Source organism: Kwoniella dendrophila, chromosome 11, assembly GCF_036810415.1.
Source record: "Kwoniella dendrophila CBS 6074 chromosome 11, complete sequence".
In the NCBI taxonomy this organism is placed as follows: Eukaryota; Fungi; Basidiomycota; class Tremellomycetes; order Tremellales; family Cryptococcaceae; genus Kwoniella; species Kwoniella dendrophila.
In genome coordinates, this window is record NC_089486.1 from 589293 (window position 1) to 606736 (window position 17444).

A 17444-nucleotide genomic window follows, 5' to 3' on the forward strand; every position below is an offset into this window, starting at 1 on the left:
CAGATACATTCCACCCTTCTATCTTTCTCCTACAGACAGGAACTAGGGCTATTAAGCCGCCAACTCATAGATATACACGCCGATATGCCACCAAAGAAATCTATTTTCAGAAACCCTGATGCTCAACATTTCCAGCTTGTTCACCGTTCTCAGCAAGATCCTCTTATCAATGATCCGGAAGCAAGTCAAAGGGTATTCAAACCCATGAATCGAAGTAATGAACCAGGCAAAAAGGTGAGCTAGCCTCTCTACAAAATAGGTGATTCAATTCAGGTCTGACATTTGTTTTTCGCTACGCAGACTGAAATCACTTTAGCCGAGCTCGAGAATACTGTCGACCCATCCTCAATACGAAAGAATGAAGGTGAAGCAACGTTATACGGTATCACTTACGATGATTCTTCCTACGATTATATGTCACATCTTAAGACTGTTGGAGGTGGTGGATTCGATTCATTCTTGATTGCCGCACCCAGAGGTTCGGGTGTCGCTAGAGGCATGAAATCAACAGGGAAAGGAAAAGGAAAAGCTACCGGTGATGACATGTTTGAATTACTACCTAAAGATGTTCTACCTAGTAAAGAGCAGATATCAGTATATGAAGCTCAGAATAGAGGTGAAGCGATACCGAGAGAGTTACAAGGTTTACAGCCTGATATGGATCCTCATCTTCGACAAGTTTTAGAAGCTCTTGACGATGATGCTTTCGTCGATGACGAGGGTGGTGAAGAGAATTGGTTCGATGAATTAGTTAATGATGGAGAAAGAGATGAAGAAGAAGATGTGCCCTGGGAATTTAGAGAATGGGGTGTCGATGAAGGACCTGTTCCACCTGTAGAAGGGAAAGAAGAAACTTGGGAAGATAGATTCAAAGCGTTCAAGCGACAACAAGCTGAATTGCCTGATGAAGTCTCCGATATAGATCCAGAAGAAAGGGCAGAAATGGCAGATACCGTCGGGTCATTAGCTAGTAATTTTGATGATATGATGGTTGTAGGAGGAAAGAAGAGAAGAGGAAAGAGAGGTCCATCCGATGCTTCAGGTATGAGTATGAGTAGTTCAAGTATGTTCAGAACGCAAGGCCTGAGGGATCTGGACGATCGATTCGACAAGGTGAGATTCTACAGCTGTTACCATGCTTTGCCTCGTGCTAAACGTCATTCGTCATGTTATAGGTTGAGATGGACTACCTGTACGATGAAGACGAGGAAGAAGAATACGAAGATTTCCCCGATGATGATACCGCTTCTGTAGCTGCTTCCAACTTTTCAGTATCTTCCCGATTGTCTCTCGCTTCTCATGCATCAAAAGCACCCGCCGGTCCTCCAGAATTATCAAGAGATGATTTCGAAGAAATTATGGACGATTTCCTCGAAAATTACGAAATTGTAGGACGTCGGATGCGACCCGCTTTAGGTGGTACCGGTTTTACAGGTGCAGAACGATTTGGTGTGCTTCGAGATGCTATAGATGGTGAAGACAATTTAAGGGAAGAAAACAGACGAAGGATCTTGCAAATGGAAAAGGAGGATCGAGAGAATGGTAGAACTCGCGAAAAGGTCAAAAGAGAGCCAAAAGAAAAGGTTGAACAACCAGACGAGGAGAAATGGGACGTTCAGACCATCCTTTGTAAGTTTACTAACCAGCTACGGCTACCAATTGTAAACGCTGACGGAGCTTACAGCCACTTATACTAATACCGAGAACCACCCTGGTATGATCCGATCTCGAAATGCTGCACAAGCCAAAGCCAGAGCCGAGAAGTTAGCTGCTGCTGCTGCTGCTGCCCAAGCCGAAGCTGCATCTCGACAAGGAGAAGAGAGTGAATCTGATTCAGGCTCAGAGACTGAGCGAGAAGCACCAAAGGTCACAATTTCCAGACCTAAAGGTGAATTGACCGATGAGAAGAAGGCAAGAAAGGCTGCCGTGAAGGCTGAGCGAGCGGTGAGTGCATGATGCATAATTACCCTTGACTGGTCGCACGACAGTATGATATCATTGCTGACCTTTCGTGATCCGTACAAAGGCCCGACGAGCAGAAAAGAAATCGCACACCGAAACATTTTCTACCGAAAGAAAGCGACAACTTGCTAGTCATAAGAAGTTGGTCAGTAACGGACGAGCTGCGGACGTTGCTGTAGGGTCAAAAGGTGTTGTATCGTTGAAGTAGACATCACTCTCTGATCAGACTCCATGAGGCAGCTACATATATCAATATCTGTTAAACTCTTTGCTCGTGCTTGTTGTTGTATAATTGGTTTGCTTACATGTTCATATTTATGCATTGAATTCTGAGGACGCACATAAATCGCATACATCGGTGTTAAGCACTCGCGCGTATCGGACTTAAACATGAAGTGGAGGAACAGTAGAATGGGACGTCTGCGTGCGGGCATGCCACTCGGGAATAGACGCGGTGATATTGAATTAGGCTTTCAGGATTTTTAGTGCCACACTTGTTCTTTTGACTGTATGGGTTATTCGATACTCACTCTTACTGTCAATCCTCTCTCCCTCTCTCTCCACACTCTCTGCTTCTGACTGCTTGCTAGTCGTTGATACACTTACTATATTCATTGCCACCATAACCTTTATACTCATTGGGTTCACCATCCTTCAACCTTTATTACCTTTATACCTCTAAAAACATCTACGCAGGACTCGTCAACTATCGACACTCTTGCGATTCATACGTACATTTTCAGCTTTTTCAACAAATCAAGAAAAGTAACAAATCTTCAAAATGGTAAGTTTTCAACATTAGTTGGTCGTGTGGGTCAAATAGATGGAATCATGAAGATCGGTGGTGCTGGTCAAATGGAATCGTCAATCTATCAACGTTGATGGCAATGGAATACCGCGGAACCCAGGATAGAAGGTTAGATCTCTGATCGAATGGATAAACCGATCGGATCGAGGTCGTTTATGAAGTCCACATCGGTTGAAAGAATTGTTCAAGCACCGTTCTTTGGTTATATCTTTCTTCCTACTATGCTCGTTCTCTCTGTCATCTCGCCGTCTTGAGAAGAAGAATTACTAGAATTCAACATCTATCTCAAAAAGGGGACTATGTTAGAATCATGAAATTGCCGTTCAGCCAGTATCACCGATCACCGATCAGAAATCATGTTAGAGGGAATGGCCAAATTCACTTATTGAATGCAGTCATGCTAATTCATCTTTTCACCCTACAGGTTTTAGCTATTGATCTCCTCAACAGACCAGCTGATGTTCAAGCTCGAACTCACAAACTCAAGAAAGTTGTACCAGAGCCAAACTCATTCTTCATGGATGTCAAATGCCCAGGTTGTTTCGCTATCACGTAAGTTTAGCTCATGCCGGCAGTGGCAAATTTGTTATTCAGAAGCTTCTCATCCGCTAATGATTTCATCTTGTATTTCTCCACCTTTTCAATCATCCTCACAATACCGTTCGATAAATGTTCAAATCACATATACAGCACCGTCTTCTCCCACGCTTCCACCGTCGTCCAATGTCAAGGTTGTGCTACCGCTCTTTGTCAACCAACCGGTGGTAAAGCTAAATTAACTGAAGGTGAGCTAGGACTATATTAACACGGAATACATATACATTTGCTAATTATTGTTTTCTGATCAGGCTGCTCTTTCCGAAGAAAGAACTAAACTGGATAGAAATCAAATAAACTTGGTCTAGCTTCGGAGGAAGGGGTTAGATTAAGAAGGTTGGATTGGGATACAGTTTCGGTTTTTTCTTTAGCATGCTTTCATGTCACTATTACCATTATGCTCTCATTGGTCGGGTTTGGCATTTTGTGAGTTGCATGAGGAGGATAGCCAAATTTCTACCGAGCAAGATTGCACATTGAGCAGAAGACAGTAAGGTTGGGTGCAAAACAGGCAGAGCTATTAGAACAATAGAAAATGCAAAGTATCTGTGGAGCTGGTTGCTTCGTCGATTCGTCAGATAAGACAATCGAATAGGAAGTGAATTAGGCTCAACTGGTAATCCAATAAGGTGCGATATTCTTGTGGATTCACTTGTCATCTTACTGAATATCACGGAATTGCCATCTCTCAGGATAATGTGATGAACTGATAAACGTAGACAGAGTCATATGCATGTAACACTAACTCTGAACTAACTAGTCGACAATGAAAAGTAAAGCAGAAATCGTGACCGTTAAACAAGTAGGAGAACTCGATTAGTACATTGCTCCAGCTTCATGGCTTCCTTTTGGATTAATGACTTTTGGCCAATTCCTCTCGAATTTGGTGAGTAAACCGCTGTACATGATAAGAATTGTTCGGAGGTATGATCGAAGAAGGAAATGATCGTATTGATCGCTCTATGAGGAAGGAAAAAAAAATCAGTTGTGGTTAAACGGATCGGGCGTTCGATGAGCTTACTTTCGAAATAGCTTCCTATGGAGCGGATAATGGATCAAAGATCAGCAGATTTCAAAACACATTAACCAATGTCCAGCCACTTCAAAACTTACAGCGAAATCTTGGAAATTTGGGTATTTGGCCCAATCCATTGCTAATTTCAATCTATCACTATGATGGGCTCTTACTCCATTCGACATGTTGTTTGATCTCACTTTGACATCCGTCAATTCCTTTATCAAGTGGTTTTGAACGTCGGCTCCTAGCATGATTTGAATACTGCGTATCAGCGCCGACCTCATATATCACAAGTATATGGAGTGAAGACAGGAACATACCAAATGAATTACCATCTTCGATAATTGGAATTTCCAGTTCAAGCCATACTTTGAGGTTTTGAGAGATCATATGAACCTCTTCCAATTCCCTATAAATTTCCATTTTTAGCTATCAGGCGTTGAACGCAATTACAACACCATCGGTACTCACTTGGCAACGATTTTCATACATTCGGCGTGGACTGGATTAGGTTTCAACACTTCGAACCAATGGTCGCCGATTTTGGCATCAGGTGAGTTATGACCTTCAGTCTTTTGCGCAGTATCCAAATCATTTGGTACAATGACCTTCCGCTCTGATCCATCTTGGGTGATTGAGGAAGGTTGTTGTAGGTTGACATCAGTGAAAATGACCTCAAATACTTGATCTTTGAAAAACATGGAAGAAGGATCCTCTTCTTGCTTGATCAAGTTTCGGATCTCAACTATCTTGATTGGCATAACATTTTGTAATATGTCAATAGCTTGGAGTCTTTGAGCTGTGATTAGATCCTGTCAAATTCATTCTAGTTAATATTACTGATTTGTGTGTAATATGTATGATGATAAAACATACCTTCAAGACTTCACGTTTAGGATGAGATTTAAATACATCATCCAATTTTGGTAAGGAACTTCCGAATCTGGGCATATTGTATTATCGTTTTTACTACTGTATGATCGGTATGATACTGCTAAAGAATGAATCTCAGTTATAATGCATGCATATTCCTGTTTTATATATAAGCACGTCTACATGTACCCCTGCTGATTGGTATGTATCCTTCGTCAGCGAAGACATCAGTACAAAGGTTCTGCATGATTGAAGTAGATCGTCTTTAAAGGACTAAAACAAAGACCTTTTTCACACCGATAATAGATTCCTCTACTCGTTCAATGAGTACAACAAAGGTTAGTTCCACAAAGGAGGATATAATCCTCCTTTGTTCAGCATTTCTGGTACACCTTGTCATCGAAAAACGACAAATGGTTGCCCTTGTTATGCTATTTCCGTACCATTACATACTATGTTCCTTCCATATATCATATCTCAAAGTCATACAACGGGTATATTTCAAAAAACACAAAATCCGAATCCTCCTTTGATCGTCAACTTGGCAGGTACCGCAAGAAGTTTGTCCATATGGATTCAGATATCTAATCGTCCTTATCTAGCTACTGTTGATCTTGCGGTATTATCTAACGAAAGAGTTTGGAGTATAAAACGATGAGAATAAGGATTACAAGGACAGCAATGATAGCTGCTGAAAGGAACTTCTGTTGATACATTCTATGTAAAAGGAAATCAGCCAAGGGGTAAGCTACTGAAGACCTTCCTTCCAACTCACTTGAATATCATTTTTTTGAGTGTACCTGCTGCTCTGTCGATAGAGGAGTCGGCTTGCACAAGCTGTCAACATGTTCCAATCAGTATTCCATTATCATAATCGTACGTCTGGTTTGTTACTCGAGAGGCTAACTTCCAGACAAATATGACCATTTCGGAGATCTACCAATCATGTAGCAGCCCAACTTACAGTATCTCTTGTATGCTCAATTTGTTCTCTTTGACCTCTTAAATTCCTTAATATCTCCCCACCAACATCTTCAGTTTCTAAAGCTATTCTGTGAGCATTATCCAGCCTCCTTGATCCATCTGCTAATGTTTCGGTTCCTTGTAATAACCTTGTACGGGCAGAATAAGCTGAAGGATCATCGGTGTATGGATCATCTGGATTTGGGAATCCACCTGGTCCTGAGAGTAACTCGCTACGTTGATTTTCGGATCTTACATCCCTCTATTCGAAAACGGTAACATATCAGCTCTAGCGATCTTCGTTATCAGATACTAGCAATAAAGTAATATAACAACATACCAAAGTCTTCTTAACTTTCTCCAAACCCTGTTTTGAGGTCGCCAATCGCCCTTGATACGTTTGTCGGATCGATACGGGCATCGAAGGCAGTTCTACTTCCATTTGAGCGACCTATACGTGAACACCCAAGGTTTAGCTACAACAACTGATCTGCCATCCTGCTGAGCAATAAACAGTATAATGATACGCACGATTTCTTCAGCCTCATCGAGCTCTTCTGATACTTTCTTTAGAGCAGCCTTCCGTTGTTCTTGATGTTTATTGGGGTTTCAGCGATAAACCGTGTGATAGGGACTGTGCATATTTTGACTTACCGCCTTTGAGCTGTTTGACATCCCCTTCAAGCTTACTTTTCAAGCTTGCTAAGAGCTGCTTGAAATCCTCATCGTAATTCTCGAAGAGAGCACTAAGGAAAGCTCGTCAATATATCATTCACATACGCGGGAAAAGGGAAGAGGTCGTGCCGAGTCGCAGACTGACGTTGGCGAATTGTCCATAATGTCTGATCTTTCTTGTAGAATCGACGGTTTTTACTGACCAACAAAGATACTGCCCGCTGTGATTATATTATTGGTAATTATCTATTGATTTGATACGGTATCACAAGAATGTTTTAAGAGGTCAAGGTGTGTTTGTGGGTAGATTATTATGTTATTTCCGTCCAAGCGATGATGCTAATGATAGGTGGCAAACGTTTGAATGTCTTACGTAATCTGCATTGTTATTGTGTTTTGACTTTGAGGAAGAGGCGCGTTCTTTTGGTTCTCTAAGGTATAAGTTACTCTGCTCATCCATTGACATTGTCTATATTCAATCCATACAACATCCGTACTGTTTCTACCACTTCCTCTTTGATTACATACATTTTCACGTACTTGCAGCATCGTGATTTAACTTGAATCACTATCTAGTTGTTGACGTACTCGAATTTAAATTTCGAAGGGAAGGGATATTCGTCAACAAGGTCGGTCGAACCGTTATCATCAATTTCTTCACTTCAGGTGTCATTCAACGTATCAATCCTCTTGTGACCTAGTCAACGATGAATTTCTTCAATCGTCAAAAAACCAGGACACCTGCTGAAACAGTCAAGAGTCTAAAGGAGAATATCCTGAGATTAGATCAATCTGCAGCTGGTGAAGGACGCAAGAGAGTAAGCCTTTGCCTTTCATTTCGAATCATTACAAGACCTTTATCTCTACACCTTGTATACAGCCAGCTTAGTCGCATCGGAAATGCTGATTTGTATCCTACAACCTAGATCAATGAAGAAGTGTCTCGACTTCTAGCTTCTACAAAGAACTCGCTCTCAGGTGAAGGAGATGCAGAACCTTCACCAGATGTCATAGCTCAAGTAGCAAACGAAGTTTATGCTCAAGACTTGCTCAGTCTGATGGTGATACATCTTGGTAAATTCGATTTTGAGGTGAGTGACCAGGTCATAGACTTTGCACCGGAAATACTACGCTATCGCAGGTTTCTATATCTTAAATGCATGGATTCAAATCATAAATTCCTGCTGATATATCTATCCACAATCATCTATTCAACATTTATATAGGCTCGAAAAGATGTATGCCATATCTATAACACCCTTCTTCGTCGTCAGCTGGGTGTAAGATCACCAACAGTAGATACAATAGCTACTAGACCCGATATCATCTTTAATACCTTGAAAGGGTATGTACTATGTCTTGGTCATCCCCGTCAAATTTTCCTCCACTTCTGCTTGGACCCGTCCTTTACGAAACAAGGGGTAAACGGGATATTTACGGAAAACGCCATGCTGATTTGAAACACTTATATCGACAGATATGCTAATGCCGATATTGCGCTTAACACTGGTATGATACTGAAAGAAATGCTGCGGTATGAACCTTTGGCTAGAATATTGCTTCATTCTGAGCAGTGAGTATTGTTTTAACAATGGTATAATTGGCGTCTGTGAGTGATGGCAGTTCGCTTATACTGTTCCCCTTGACAGGTTCTACACTTTCCCTAACCATATTGAAAACACAACATTCGGAATATCTTGTGATGCTTTCGGTTGCATGAAGGTAAGATGGATGTATTTACTGCTAATGTGAGCGTCCACTGACGCCTTGACAGGAAACACTCACCCGTCATAAACCTATGGTAGCACAGTACCTTGACGCCAATTACGATCGAGTAAGTCGTCCTCATCGCTCTTATTTCACTATCCCACACTATTTGCTTTGCTGAATGATTTGACCGTAGTTCTTCAACATGTATACAACCCTGATCTTGTCAGCAAATTATGTGACGAAACGACAATCTTTAAAATTACTTGGTGAAATCCTCTTAGACCGAGCAAATTACTCAATTATGACGAGATATATCTCCTCTGAAGCAAACCTGAAAATGATGATGAACTTCTTGAGGGATAAAAGTAGAAACATCCAGTTTGAGGCTTTCCATGTGTTCAAAGTACGTTAGATCACAGCTTCAAGACTGGTGATAGTGTTCAAAGGCTGATATCAAAGTTTACAGGTATTTGTGGCTAACCCTAACAAGCCTGCTCAAATTGCCACTATATTGAGGAGAAATAAGGACAAATTGTTGATATTTTTGAAAGAGTTCCATAATGACAAGGATGGTGAGTTAACAGTCAGTCTTGTCTTTACCTAGAAATTATGCTAATGTTATTGTAACCAAAACCATTATAGATGAACAATTTAATGTAAGTTTGCAGCGTCTCAATTTCGTGGAGATGTACATGCGTACTAATTTATCGTTGCTGTAGGACGAAAAACAATTCCTTATTGCACAAAGTAAGTCTAAGTTGATGATTTATCAGCGATCCGATCTGACAGATAACTTCATACAGTTCAACAACTATAGTATTCTGATCTGATACACGCTTCTTTAACGATTTCCACTACATATTTAGACGATATCTTAACGCTTTACGTTCTTTCCCTATTTTTGTATAGACAGGCTATATTTCGCCTTAGTATTCATCACACTCATTAATTTGTTATTACCTCACATATTGCCAATATCACACGTTTTGTTTCGTTCTTGACATTTACAGGCTGCATGAATACAGTTGCAGTACCTTATGTATTACATCTGAGTATGGTTAAATTTCAGTATGTTATTATGCATTTTGTTTAAGCTTTTATCAATCATACTTTTCATGCATGACGTAAGGATAGACGGGAATATCCGTTACCATGGGATGATGATTTCAATTCCTACTGAGATACAGGGAATAGGTAACATAAGCCAGGGTAGATAACTTATGCAATGGTAGGGAAATTTCAAAAGGGGAGGAAGATATGTGAACAACTTGTAAATCTATAAAACCGAAAGAAGAAGAATTTGGAGTTCTCAGTGAGGACAGCAAATTTCGTGAGCAGCTGGAATCAATCTCAATTTCTGCTTACATGCAAAATCACACATCAATTTGAAAATAACATAACACAGAAAGACGTTGTCATCAACTACCAATAGCTCCAAGACAGTCTGCTGCAAGAGATACATCATCGCAGACAAGCACGACCGTTGGTGTTGTGTGTATACATCATAAGTATACATCGGTAAAAGAAATCCCGGTTCACATATTATAAATAGACAACTGGGTCAAACCTCATTCAAGCGAAGAGAACCGAAAAGCAACAACGATAACAACCACACAATACCCTTTGCGTCGTCAACAGTTCGTTCACATCTTATCAAGGTAGTGAAGCACATTCAATCCAGAGTATCAGACATTTGGATTGCAAGCGGAAGCAATCTTAACATGAAAAGTAGAACAAAGTCAAGATGTCATCAGTAGAATCCTCACAATCATTGCTAATTCCACCAAATCCATCATTGTCACCGACGAAACCATCAGCTTCAATTTTACTGAATGGCAATGGTCGTTCACCTACTAGTATCAAAATCCCTAGTCCACCTCGAACAACAACACCATTACCACAAACATCGTCTTTCACTTCATTCCCATTAGGTGCTTCGTCTTCATCATCTTCCTCAGCATTATCACGAGCGACATCATCCCCTAATCCATCATCAGTAAGCCTGACATCGAGAAGATCATCAACAACTAAAATTTCTTTTGCACCTTTGCCTACTATCCCAAATGAATTGAAAAGACGTAATTCAATCAGTATCGGTGTCGCATCGCGTAAACACCTTATATCAGGCGGAGGCGGAGGTGGAGAAGGTGGGAATGCAAGAGGAAGAAGTGTGAATAAGCTTATGATGAGCGATGCGGAATGGGAGGATTATAAAAAGCACTATGATGAGAAGAGTGGGTGAGTTATCTCCAAACCTGGTCAGATGTCAGCGAGGAAATCAGATATTTGGGGAGGAGCTAATCTCGAAACACCTCTAATAGCAATGATCCAATTGATTTAGGCGAATTAGCTATGCAAGGCTGTAAGAATCTATGGGGTAAGGTCAAACGACGATCTTCATCAGCATCTTCAGCTTCATCCAGTACATCTTCAATATCCACCCCTACTGGAAGCACGTCTAATACCAAATCGTCCGTTGCTGCACCTGCTCTTTCAGCTTCGTCCTCTAGTCTAGGTACAGTAGATGAAAATGAAGAACACCATGAACCTATACCAATTCCATCTTCAGACCGAAGGGGTAGTCTACGAACCATACCTGGATCACCTCCTCCATCTATAGCGAGAAGTGTTGGCAGCGAGTCTTCACCAAGTACAACTACCAGTACCATATCAGATACAGAATCTGATTTTGGTGAGGCGGAAGATCGAATGGAGAATATCACTCATCCATCTTACACACCTGGTAACAGAATAGCGACATTCGAAGCATCACAACCAATGAAAAACAAATTGCTCAATTTGGATGGTCTCGATCGCACAGAAGACGGAGAACGGACACCGCGTAGATTGCCTTCACCTCCACCAAGAAAAGCAGATATAGAACCGCTATCCGAAGAAAGTGCTATCGAAGAAGAAGAGGAAGAAGAAGGTAGAAGGACACCAGGTCGACATGTCGTTGAACAAGATGACTGGACAACAAAACATCGAGAGAAGAAGGATAGAACCGAAATTCTAGGTTTTGACCCTGACAGATTTGGAAGAGCTCTGAATCTAGCGACTAAGAACGGAGAGATTGAAAGAAGGTAGTTAATCCCCCTTTTATACTATAATATCTTTAAACACCCTAATGTAGTTTAGTACTGCTTGAACATGGGGAGAATATACATCTATACCATTCAATCATCAGGAATGATGTATCCTTTACTATACGAATGTCTTGAAGTAATTCATTGCGTGTGGTACCACAGCTGCGCCCATCCAGCCTGCTAATACGATAGCCGTAGTTTCCCAAGGTTTGGTAGGTAGTAACACTCTAAGGCCAAATCCAGCACTCATGCCACCTAATAACCGTGTTCCTACCCATACTCTATCAGAGCGGAACCAAGCTTGATTTAGGGCATTTTCAATCTCTAAATATTCCTGAGGTAATTGGAAAGGTAAATTTGAGAGGATGGAAGTTGAACTTTGAGCAAAAGGGAGATGTTCATGAATAGATGGCGGTGGTGTGTACCAAATAGACAGAACCAATTGAAGAAGCAGTGGCAGGAGCGAGGTATAGAGTATAGTGAGAGGTATGAGTATTGGTCTTTTTTTTTTTTTGCAGGATAGAAGTTGTTACGTGAGCAAGCATACTAAGTGATACCATGCATATACTCACACAAAGTTCTCTTGCCGGCCATCTCGAAGTAGTTCTTTATTTCTTGCGGTGCTACATGACGAAGGAATCCAACCTCGTTTTTTGAGGGCTAATAAAGCCAATGCTAGGGTTACCGCATGTTGTGTGAAACCTTCTAAGCATACTATGGCTGTAACTGTAAATGCTTGAATCCAGGTGGTTGTAAGGCTTTTCGTTTTTGTTGGTAAAAGTCGCAAGATGGTTTCGGCTACGATACTGAGTGCACCCAGTCTCCACAAATCTTGAGTAAGTCGATTCTTTCGCACTTTTGTCCTATCATCTGCTGATATAGCTTTACCTTGATCCGCATCGTAAGGTGGCGAACCTCTATTGAAAAGAAGGTGTAAGAATACTCTTGGTTTCAGCAAGATCAAGTCTAGAAGTATTATCAGGTCAGGGTGTTCGATCAACGGATCAAGAAAGTGGTCGCATCTTGCCTACAGGACGGTATTTAAGCGCAGTGAGCATGAGCGACTGGCAACAAGTAGAGGTCACTCACGCAGACACCTAATCTAATGTTTGATTTTGTCTTGTATGTTGTATATACATGATCAGCTGGATATGCGCAGTTGGTACATACTGGCATCTTTCATGAATATGTTTCAAGTCATGTTCTCGATAAATTGGTATGTAGAGGGGAGCATAAGGATGTTCTTTTGTAAGCACGATATGTAAGCGGTGGTCCGGTACGAGTTGCAAGTGCATTCCGTTCCTTGGGCTGTGTTCCGAAAACGTCGTTGCCGCCTATACCTAATCATTCAACCTATTATAGAAACTCTTTGTTTATCATATCTTCCTTTCTACATACTATATAATAACGATATCATACAGTATCCATAACGCTTTCTTCGTTCTGACTACCGAATCCTTGGCGATCACTCTGTCTAATTCAAATCCCGTTGCAAGCTTTGCCAAGAGATTAAGATAAATAAAAAACCTAGAACCTATTCAAATAACGTCACTATCCATTACCTTACCGATTTCACCGTTCCTTCTGGGACCATCAGGCATTCCTTTCATCAACACTAGTCGCACTTATATTTACAGTCTATCGTCATGTCTTTAAGACCGGTCTTGAGACATTCACAATCTTCACCTGGTGAAACACCATCAAGTAGTATACCGACCTCGGTATCGCCATCGCCTTCACCTAGTTTCGCAACCTTACCTCAAGCGAATGCTCTAACTGGTACAACCAATACTTCATCATCATCGCGAGTATCTGTACAGCTACCTGAAAGACCAAGATCAACACATTACGACTCGAATACTCATTTGCCTTCTGCAATGCATCAATCTGGCTCAGCTGGGTTTCCAAGGACAAGAACGAATTCAAGTGGACAAGGTCCGGCTGACGGTAAATATAGAAGGAAGGTTGGATTTGAGGCTTTTGAAGCTGGTCCAGATGCTTTGTTTGCTTTCACCTGCCAAGTGAGTTGGGTTATTGAATCTAGTATATTACCCTTCATCTGGCAAACCCCTTCGCTTTGTTTTCTCAATCAAATTTATGACTTCAACCGTCTCTTCTCTTTTGCATATCTCATTACCCTTCCGTCCCTTCTCTTGCTTGTACTCCTTGGATGTTATCTTGTTATCTGGACTTCATCCCTGTTGCCTTGTTCACTTATGTCCCATACATGCAGCTGCTGATGTAGTGCTTTTTCTCAGGCAAAAAGTGAAGGATTTAAGCGATCTAGAAATACCAGAGTGTTCGCTGTTGCAGTTTCTCCGGATGAATCAGGAGAAGATGCATTAGATTGGTTGATGTCAGAATTAGTCGAAGATGGAGACGAAGTAGTAGCTATTAGGGTCATAGAACTGGATGAAGGCGGTGAGTATATTACAAATCTAAGAAGGAATCAGGGTGTATACTGATTATCAAATTAGAACGACAATCACACGAAACTCAGGAAGAACTTCGAGAAGATGCTCAACGCTTATTACAGACTGTATTGCGGAAAAACAATGAAGCGGATGATAGACGGGTAGGTCAAACCCCATTTGCTGATGTCTATCAATTACTTTGCTAAATAATCTTGTGTAGATCTCCGTCATTGTCGAATTCGTCGCTGGAAAGGTTACCGAAATCCTATTGAAAATGATCGCTCTTTATCGACCTGATTGTATGTTGATATGTCATTTACAAGAATATGGGGCTATAGAGCTAATCATGAATATGTCTGTCTGACAGCTTTGGTAGTAGGTACAAAAGGTACAAGAAGCAAATTCCAGACTTGGGGACGAGCATTAGGAGGTGAGGGGCATTTTCCGATCACTTTCTATAGATACGAAGAGAATCATGCTGATTGCTTTCTGCTATTTCAGCGCCTGGTATGGGTTCTGTCTCTCGATTTGCCGTTTCACATTCTCCTGTTCCCGTTATCGTCGTCCGTCCAGAAAGAAAAGTGAAAAAGACATTGGCAAAGAGACAAAACGATCCTAAGAGAGGTCAATATGCTGCAATTGTCGGACCAGATGGTTTGGCTTTGAGTAGAAGTAGAAGTAGAGGTAGTACAGGAGCATTGAGTGATCGAGGAGAATAGGTGTGCCTAATGATGCCAATACAACTGGGCGTCAGACAAATTGTACGTATATACATTCCTAAACACTGCTCATCGATTAGAGAAGAAAAACTGTAATATATCTCATACAGAAGGTGTTGATTTTTCAAGGTTGTACATATATAGCAAAAGACTCGATATGATACCTAGATCGATTTATTTCAATACATATGTCCACATATTCGCAATCATGCAATGTATGTGCTCATTCAATAAGACCAATATTCGCAAAATAGAAATTATACACAACCCTAAAGACCCGTGTGTTTTTTACCTCTGAACCCCATACAAGAATCTCTGGAGAACTATCCGAGCTATTTTGAATGTTATGTTAAGAAAAGCTGAAATCAAGGTGACACAACTTCCTGCTTTACGCTCACAAGTGGCTGTTTATTACTATATGAGGGCATTCCGCCTGGAAGTAAATCAATAGCTTTTTGTGGAGTACTGCTCATCTGGTGATGATGATAAATCTGCTGAGCTCCAACATTGATCATTCCACCTTCGCTTCCCACCCTCGAATGGCTGGTATGTGGTCTGGGAATTGAAGGAATAGGACCTCGAATCAACGTTTGTTTTTCAACTTCAGCTTCAGCTCGTTGTACTGCTGATTGAGCATCAACCTTGACTGCTCTACGTCGATTCTGGAACTACAGTTAGAGATGGTTAGTTTGGAACTTTGCTGACAAATATCTTTATGATATCACTTACCCAGATCTGAACGCTTCTCGAGGTCATACCAAGGGTTCTTGCTAATTCATCTCTTTCTTCGGTGCATGGATAGGCTGTCCTTCCGAACACGTCGTTGAGTAACGACAATTGCGAACCATCCGCTATCAATTAGAAGTTCTATATCAGCGTTTTTTCCAGGCAAACGGGCATACCAATATTGAAACTCACCTCGTTTACGAGGAGCCTTGAAATCACCCGGGCTCATTCCACTTAAAGGACTAGCGAAGACGCTTTCTCTTTCGACATTACATTGAGGTATGCCACGACCGCCCTGACCGCCTGTAGAACAACCTGGAAGATCATATCTCGGGGAAGCATATGGGCGAATTCGTAAATTCGGTCGACTTGGCTGTTCTGGGTTCCTTGAATACTGATGAGAATTGACATATACCCTGATATGCGATGCGGAAGGGGGTGGCGGTGGAGGAGCAGCCCAATGCGGACGAGGCAAGGCGTTGTGGTGGCTCGATAATTGCCTACGATAAGCTAAAGGTTGTCCATAGGATTGCATAGCAATCAGGCTAGCACTGGATGGGTCTGGAGTACGAGATGCAGAAAGTTCATGGTGTTGCATCGATCTTAATTGTCCACTTGAAGGATGTCTTACATGTGCCAAGGGACGAGGAATATTTGATTCTCGGTGTTCATCTGATCGGTGTCGAGTATGTATGATTTGAACTCTATCAGGTATGGAGAAACCCTTTTGAGAGAAATTCGAGATTGGTGTAGGATAAGTACTAGTCTTGTGGCCTATTTGAAGAGATGACAGCGAAGGCAAGTTTCGTTGTTGTGTTTTGTCAGCGTCGCTAATAGGTGAAGTTCTCCAGTATGAACGTTTCACTTTAGCTGGGCTAATCAGCTGGGCTGATGCGAATGGATCATGTCGCTGAGATTTCGTAGTCAAAATCGCATCCGATTTAAATGCTTCCACATCATTGTCGGGGCTTGAGCTAGAAGGGATACGTGGATATGTTATTGGAGAGGTCTTTAGACGAGGTAAATTGCGATAAGACCGTTGATTTGGTGGAGCACTACTTAGATGTGGCAATGTTTGTGGGGGCGAACGGTATGGGTGATAAGGCGTGGCAGCTGTTTGATGTCAGAGAGTTGTCATCCTTTGTCACGATTTTCGCAAACAAAGGAGAATCGCCACGTACCTGGTTTCTGTGTTTGTCTCTGGTTTTCTGGACTATGGGAGATACTTCGGATTGAAATAGGACTATCGGGTGGTGAAGTGGATAATAATGCTGCCAAGCCTTTTGGTGGAGGTATAAGACTGTGGTGTTGATCTTGAGACGCTGATCGTGATCTAGCATGAAGCTCCTTCACCTTTTTCATCGACGGCGAGGTCATCATTGTAGGTGTTTTGGGGGAAATTTCAGGCGAAGAGGCTATGATTTGGTCTCGATGTTCTACCATTTTGAGCTGGTAAGGTGAAGAGAGATTAGCTTAGAAAGTAGTGGGTGTATTATGTCTTTAGAGGGATCAATCTGGTCTGGCTTTCATTTAAGGGATTTAGAGATATCGTATGAATGATTTTATTTTATCGCACTGTATAATTAGAGAAAAACAAAAGCACGAGTACAATTGTCACAAAATATTCAACAGGATTGCCGTTAACAGTGGTGGAAGGGAAATAATCTCGAGTTGATTGATGTGAATAGTGAGAAGTCAAATCAAAGGACGGCTCATTAACATATGTAAAAGGATAATGAACAACAAAGGAGAACATCGTGATTATTGTCAGAGTAAGAATTAGATTAAAAGAGATGAATTTCGGTTGCTATGGCTGAAATTGAAAGGTAGTGCCTTTGCTGAATTGTCATATCAGATGAAATTGGTGCTATATTTCACATAATTTTCCCTTTG

The 17444-nt window shown here is 41.3% G+C and overlaps 9 protein-coding genes across 9 annotated transcripts; 5 read left to right on the top strand and 4 right to left on the bottom strand.

Annotated features, from left to right (window-relative positions):
- Positions 1-84: 84 nt before the first annotated feature.
- Positions 85-2170, top strand: L201_007776 (uncharacterized protein; the record flags this gene model as incomplete). Its single annotated transcript, XM_066223482.1, has 5 exons — positions 85-234; positions 301-1113; positions 1176-1629; positions 1685-1944; positions 2027-2170. The coding sequence occupies 5 exons, from the start codon at positions 85-87 to the stop codon at positions 2168-2170; spliced, it is 1821 nt and encodes a 606-aa protein (XP_066079579.1).
- Positions 2171-2743: 573 nt separating this feature from the next.
- Positions 2744-3644, top strand: L201_007777 (40S ribosomal protein S27; the record flags this gene model as incomplete). Its single annotated transcript, XM_066223483.1, has 4 exons — positions 2744-2746; positions 3195-3322; positions 3461-3555; positions 3619-3644. 4 exons carry the CDS (start codon positions 2744-2746, stop codon positions 3642-3644), a joined length of 252 nt encoding a protein of 83 aa, XP_066079580.1.
- Positions 3645-4183: 539 nt separating this feature from the next.
- L201_007778 (uncharacterized protein) lies at positions 4184-5336 on the bottom strand (the record flags this gene model as incomplete). The annotated part of the gene is made up of 6 exons (XM_066223484.1): positions 4184-4327; positions 4389-4403; positions 4481-4629; positions 4706-4794; positions 4857-5197; positions 5262-5336. The coding sequence occupies 6 exons, from the start codon at positions 5334-5336 to the stop codon at positions 4184-4186; spliced, it is 813 nt and encodes a 270-aa protein (XP_066079581.1).
- Positions 5337-5884: 548 nt separating this feature from the next.
- L201_007779 (uncharacterized protein) lies at positions 5885-7058 on the bottom strand (the record flags this gene model as incomplete). The annotated part of the gene is made up of 7 exons (XM_066223485.1): positions 5885-5975; positions 6034-6095; positions 6223-6483; positions 6562-6672; positions 6753-6811; positions 6876-6967; positions 7042-7058. The coding sequence occupies 7 exons, from the start codon at positions 7056-7058 to the stop codon at positions 5885-5887; spliced, it is 693 nt and encodes a 230-aa protein (XP_066079582.1).
- A 545-nt stretch (positions 7059-7603) lies between these two features.
- On the top strand, positions 7604-9423 carry L201_007780 (uncharacterized protein; the record flags this gene model as incomplete). The annotated part of the gene is made up of 11 exons (XM_066223486.1): positions 7604-7714; positions 7823-7987; positions 8123-8241; positions 8374-8469; positions 8546-8618; positions 8671-8730; positions 8800-9009; positions 9073-9178; positions 9249-9262; positions 9326-9353; positions 9410-9423. 11 exons carry the CDS (start codon positions 7604-7606, stop codon positions 9421-9423), a joined length of 996 nt encoding a protein of 331 aa, XP_066079583.1.
- A 927-nt stretch (positions 9424-10350) lies between these two features.
- Positions 10351-11693, top strand: L201_007781 (uncharacterized protein; the record flags this gene model as incomplete). Its single annotated transcript, XM_066223487.1, has 2 exons — positions 10351-10844; positions 10928-11693. 2 exons carry the CDS (start codon positions 10351-10353, stop codon positions 11691-11693), a joined length of 1260 nt encoding a protein of 419 aa, XP_066079584.1.
- A 117-nt stretch (positions 11694-11810) lies between these two features.
- On the bottom strand, positions 11811-12868 carry L201_007782 (uncharacterized protein; the record flags this gene model as incomplete). Its single annotated transcript, XM_066223488.1, has 3 exons — positions 11811-12192; positions 12265-12719; positions 12782-12868. The coding sequence occupies 3 exons, from the start codon at positions 12866-12868 to the stop codon at positions 11811-11813; spliced, it is 924 nt and encodes a 307-aa protein (XP_066079585.1).
- Positions 12869-13338: 470 nt separating this feature from the next.
- L201_007783 (uncharacterized protein) lies at positions 13339-14825 on the top strand (the record flags this gene model as incomplete). The annotated part of the gene is made up of 6 exons (XM_066223489.1): positions 13339-13713; positions 13951-14113; positions 14170-14267; positions 14327-14405; positions 14474-14536; positions 14608-14825. The coding sequence occupies 6 exons, from the start codon at positions 13339-13341 to the stop codon at positions 14823-14825; spliced, it is 996 nt and encodes a 331-aa protein (XP_066079586.1).
- Positions 14826-15094: 269 nt separating this feature from the next.
- L201_007784 (uncharacterized protein) lies at positions 15095-16994 on the bottom strand (the record flags this gene model as incomplete). The annotated part of the gene is made up of 5 exons (XM_066223490.1): positions 15095-15148; positions 15224-15493; positions 15555-15676; positions 15744-16664; positions 16733-16994. 5 exons carry the CDS (start codon positions 16992-16994, stop codon positions 15095-15097), a joined length of 1629 nt encoding a protein of 542 aa, XP_066079587.1.
- Positions 16995-17444: the final 450 nt, after the last annotated feature.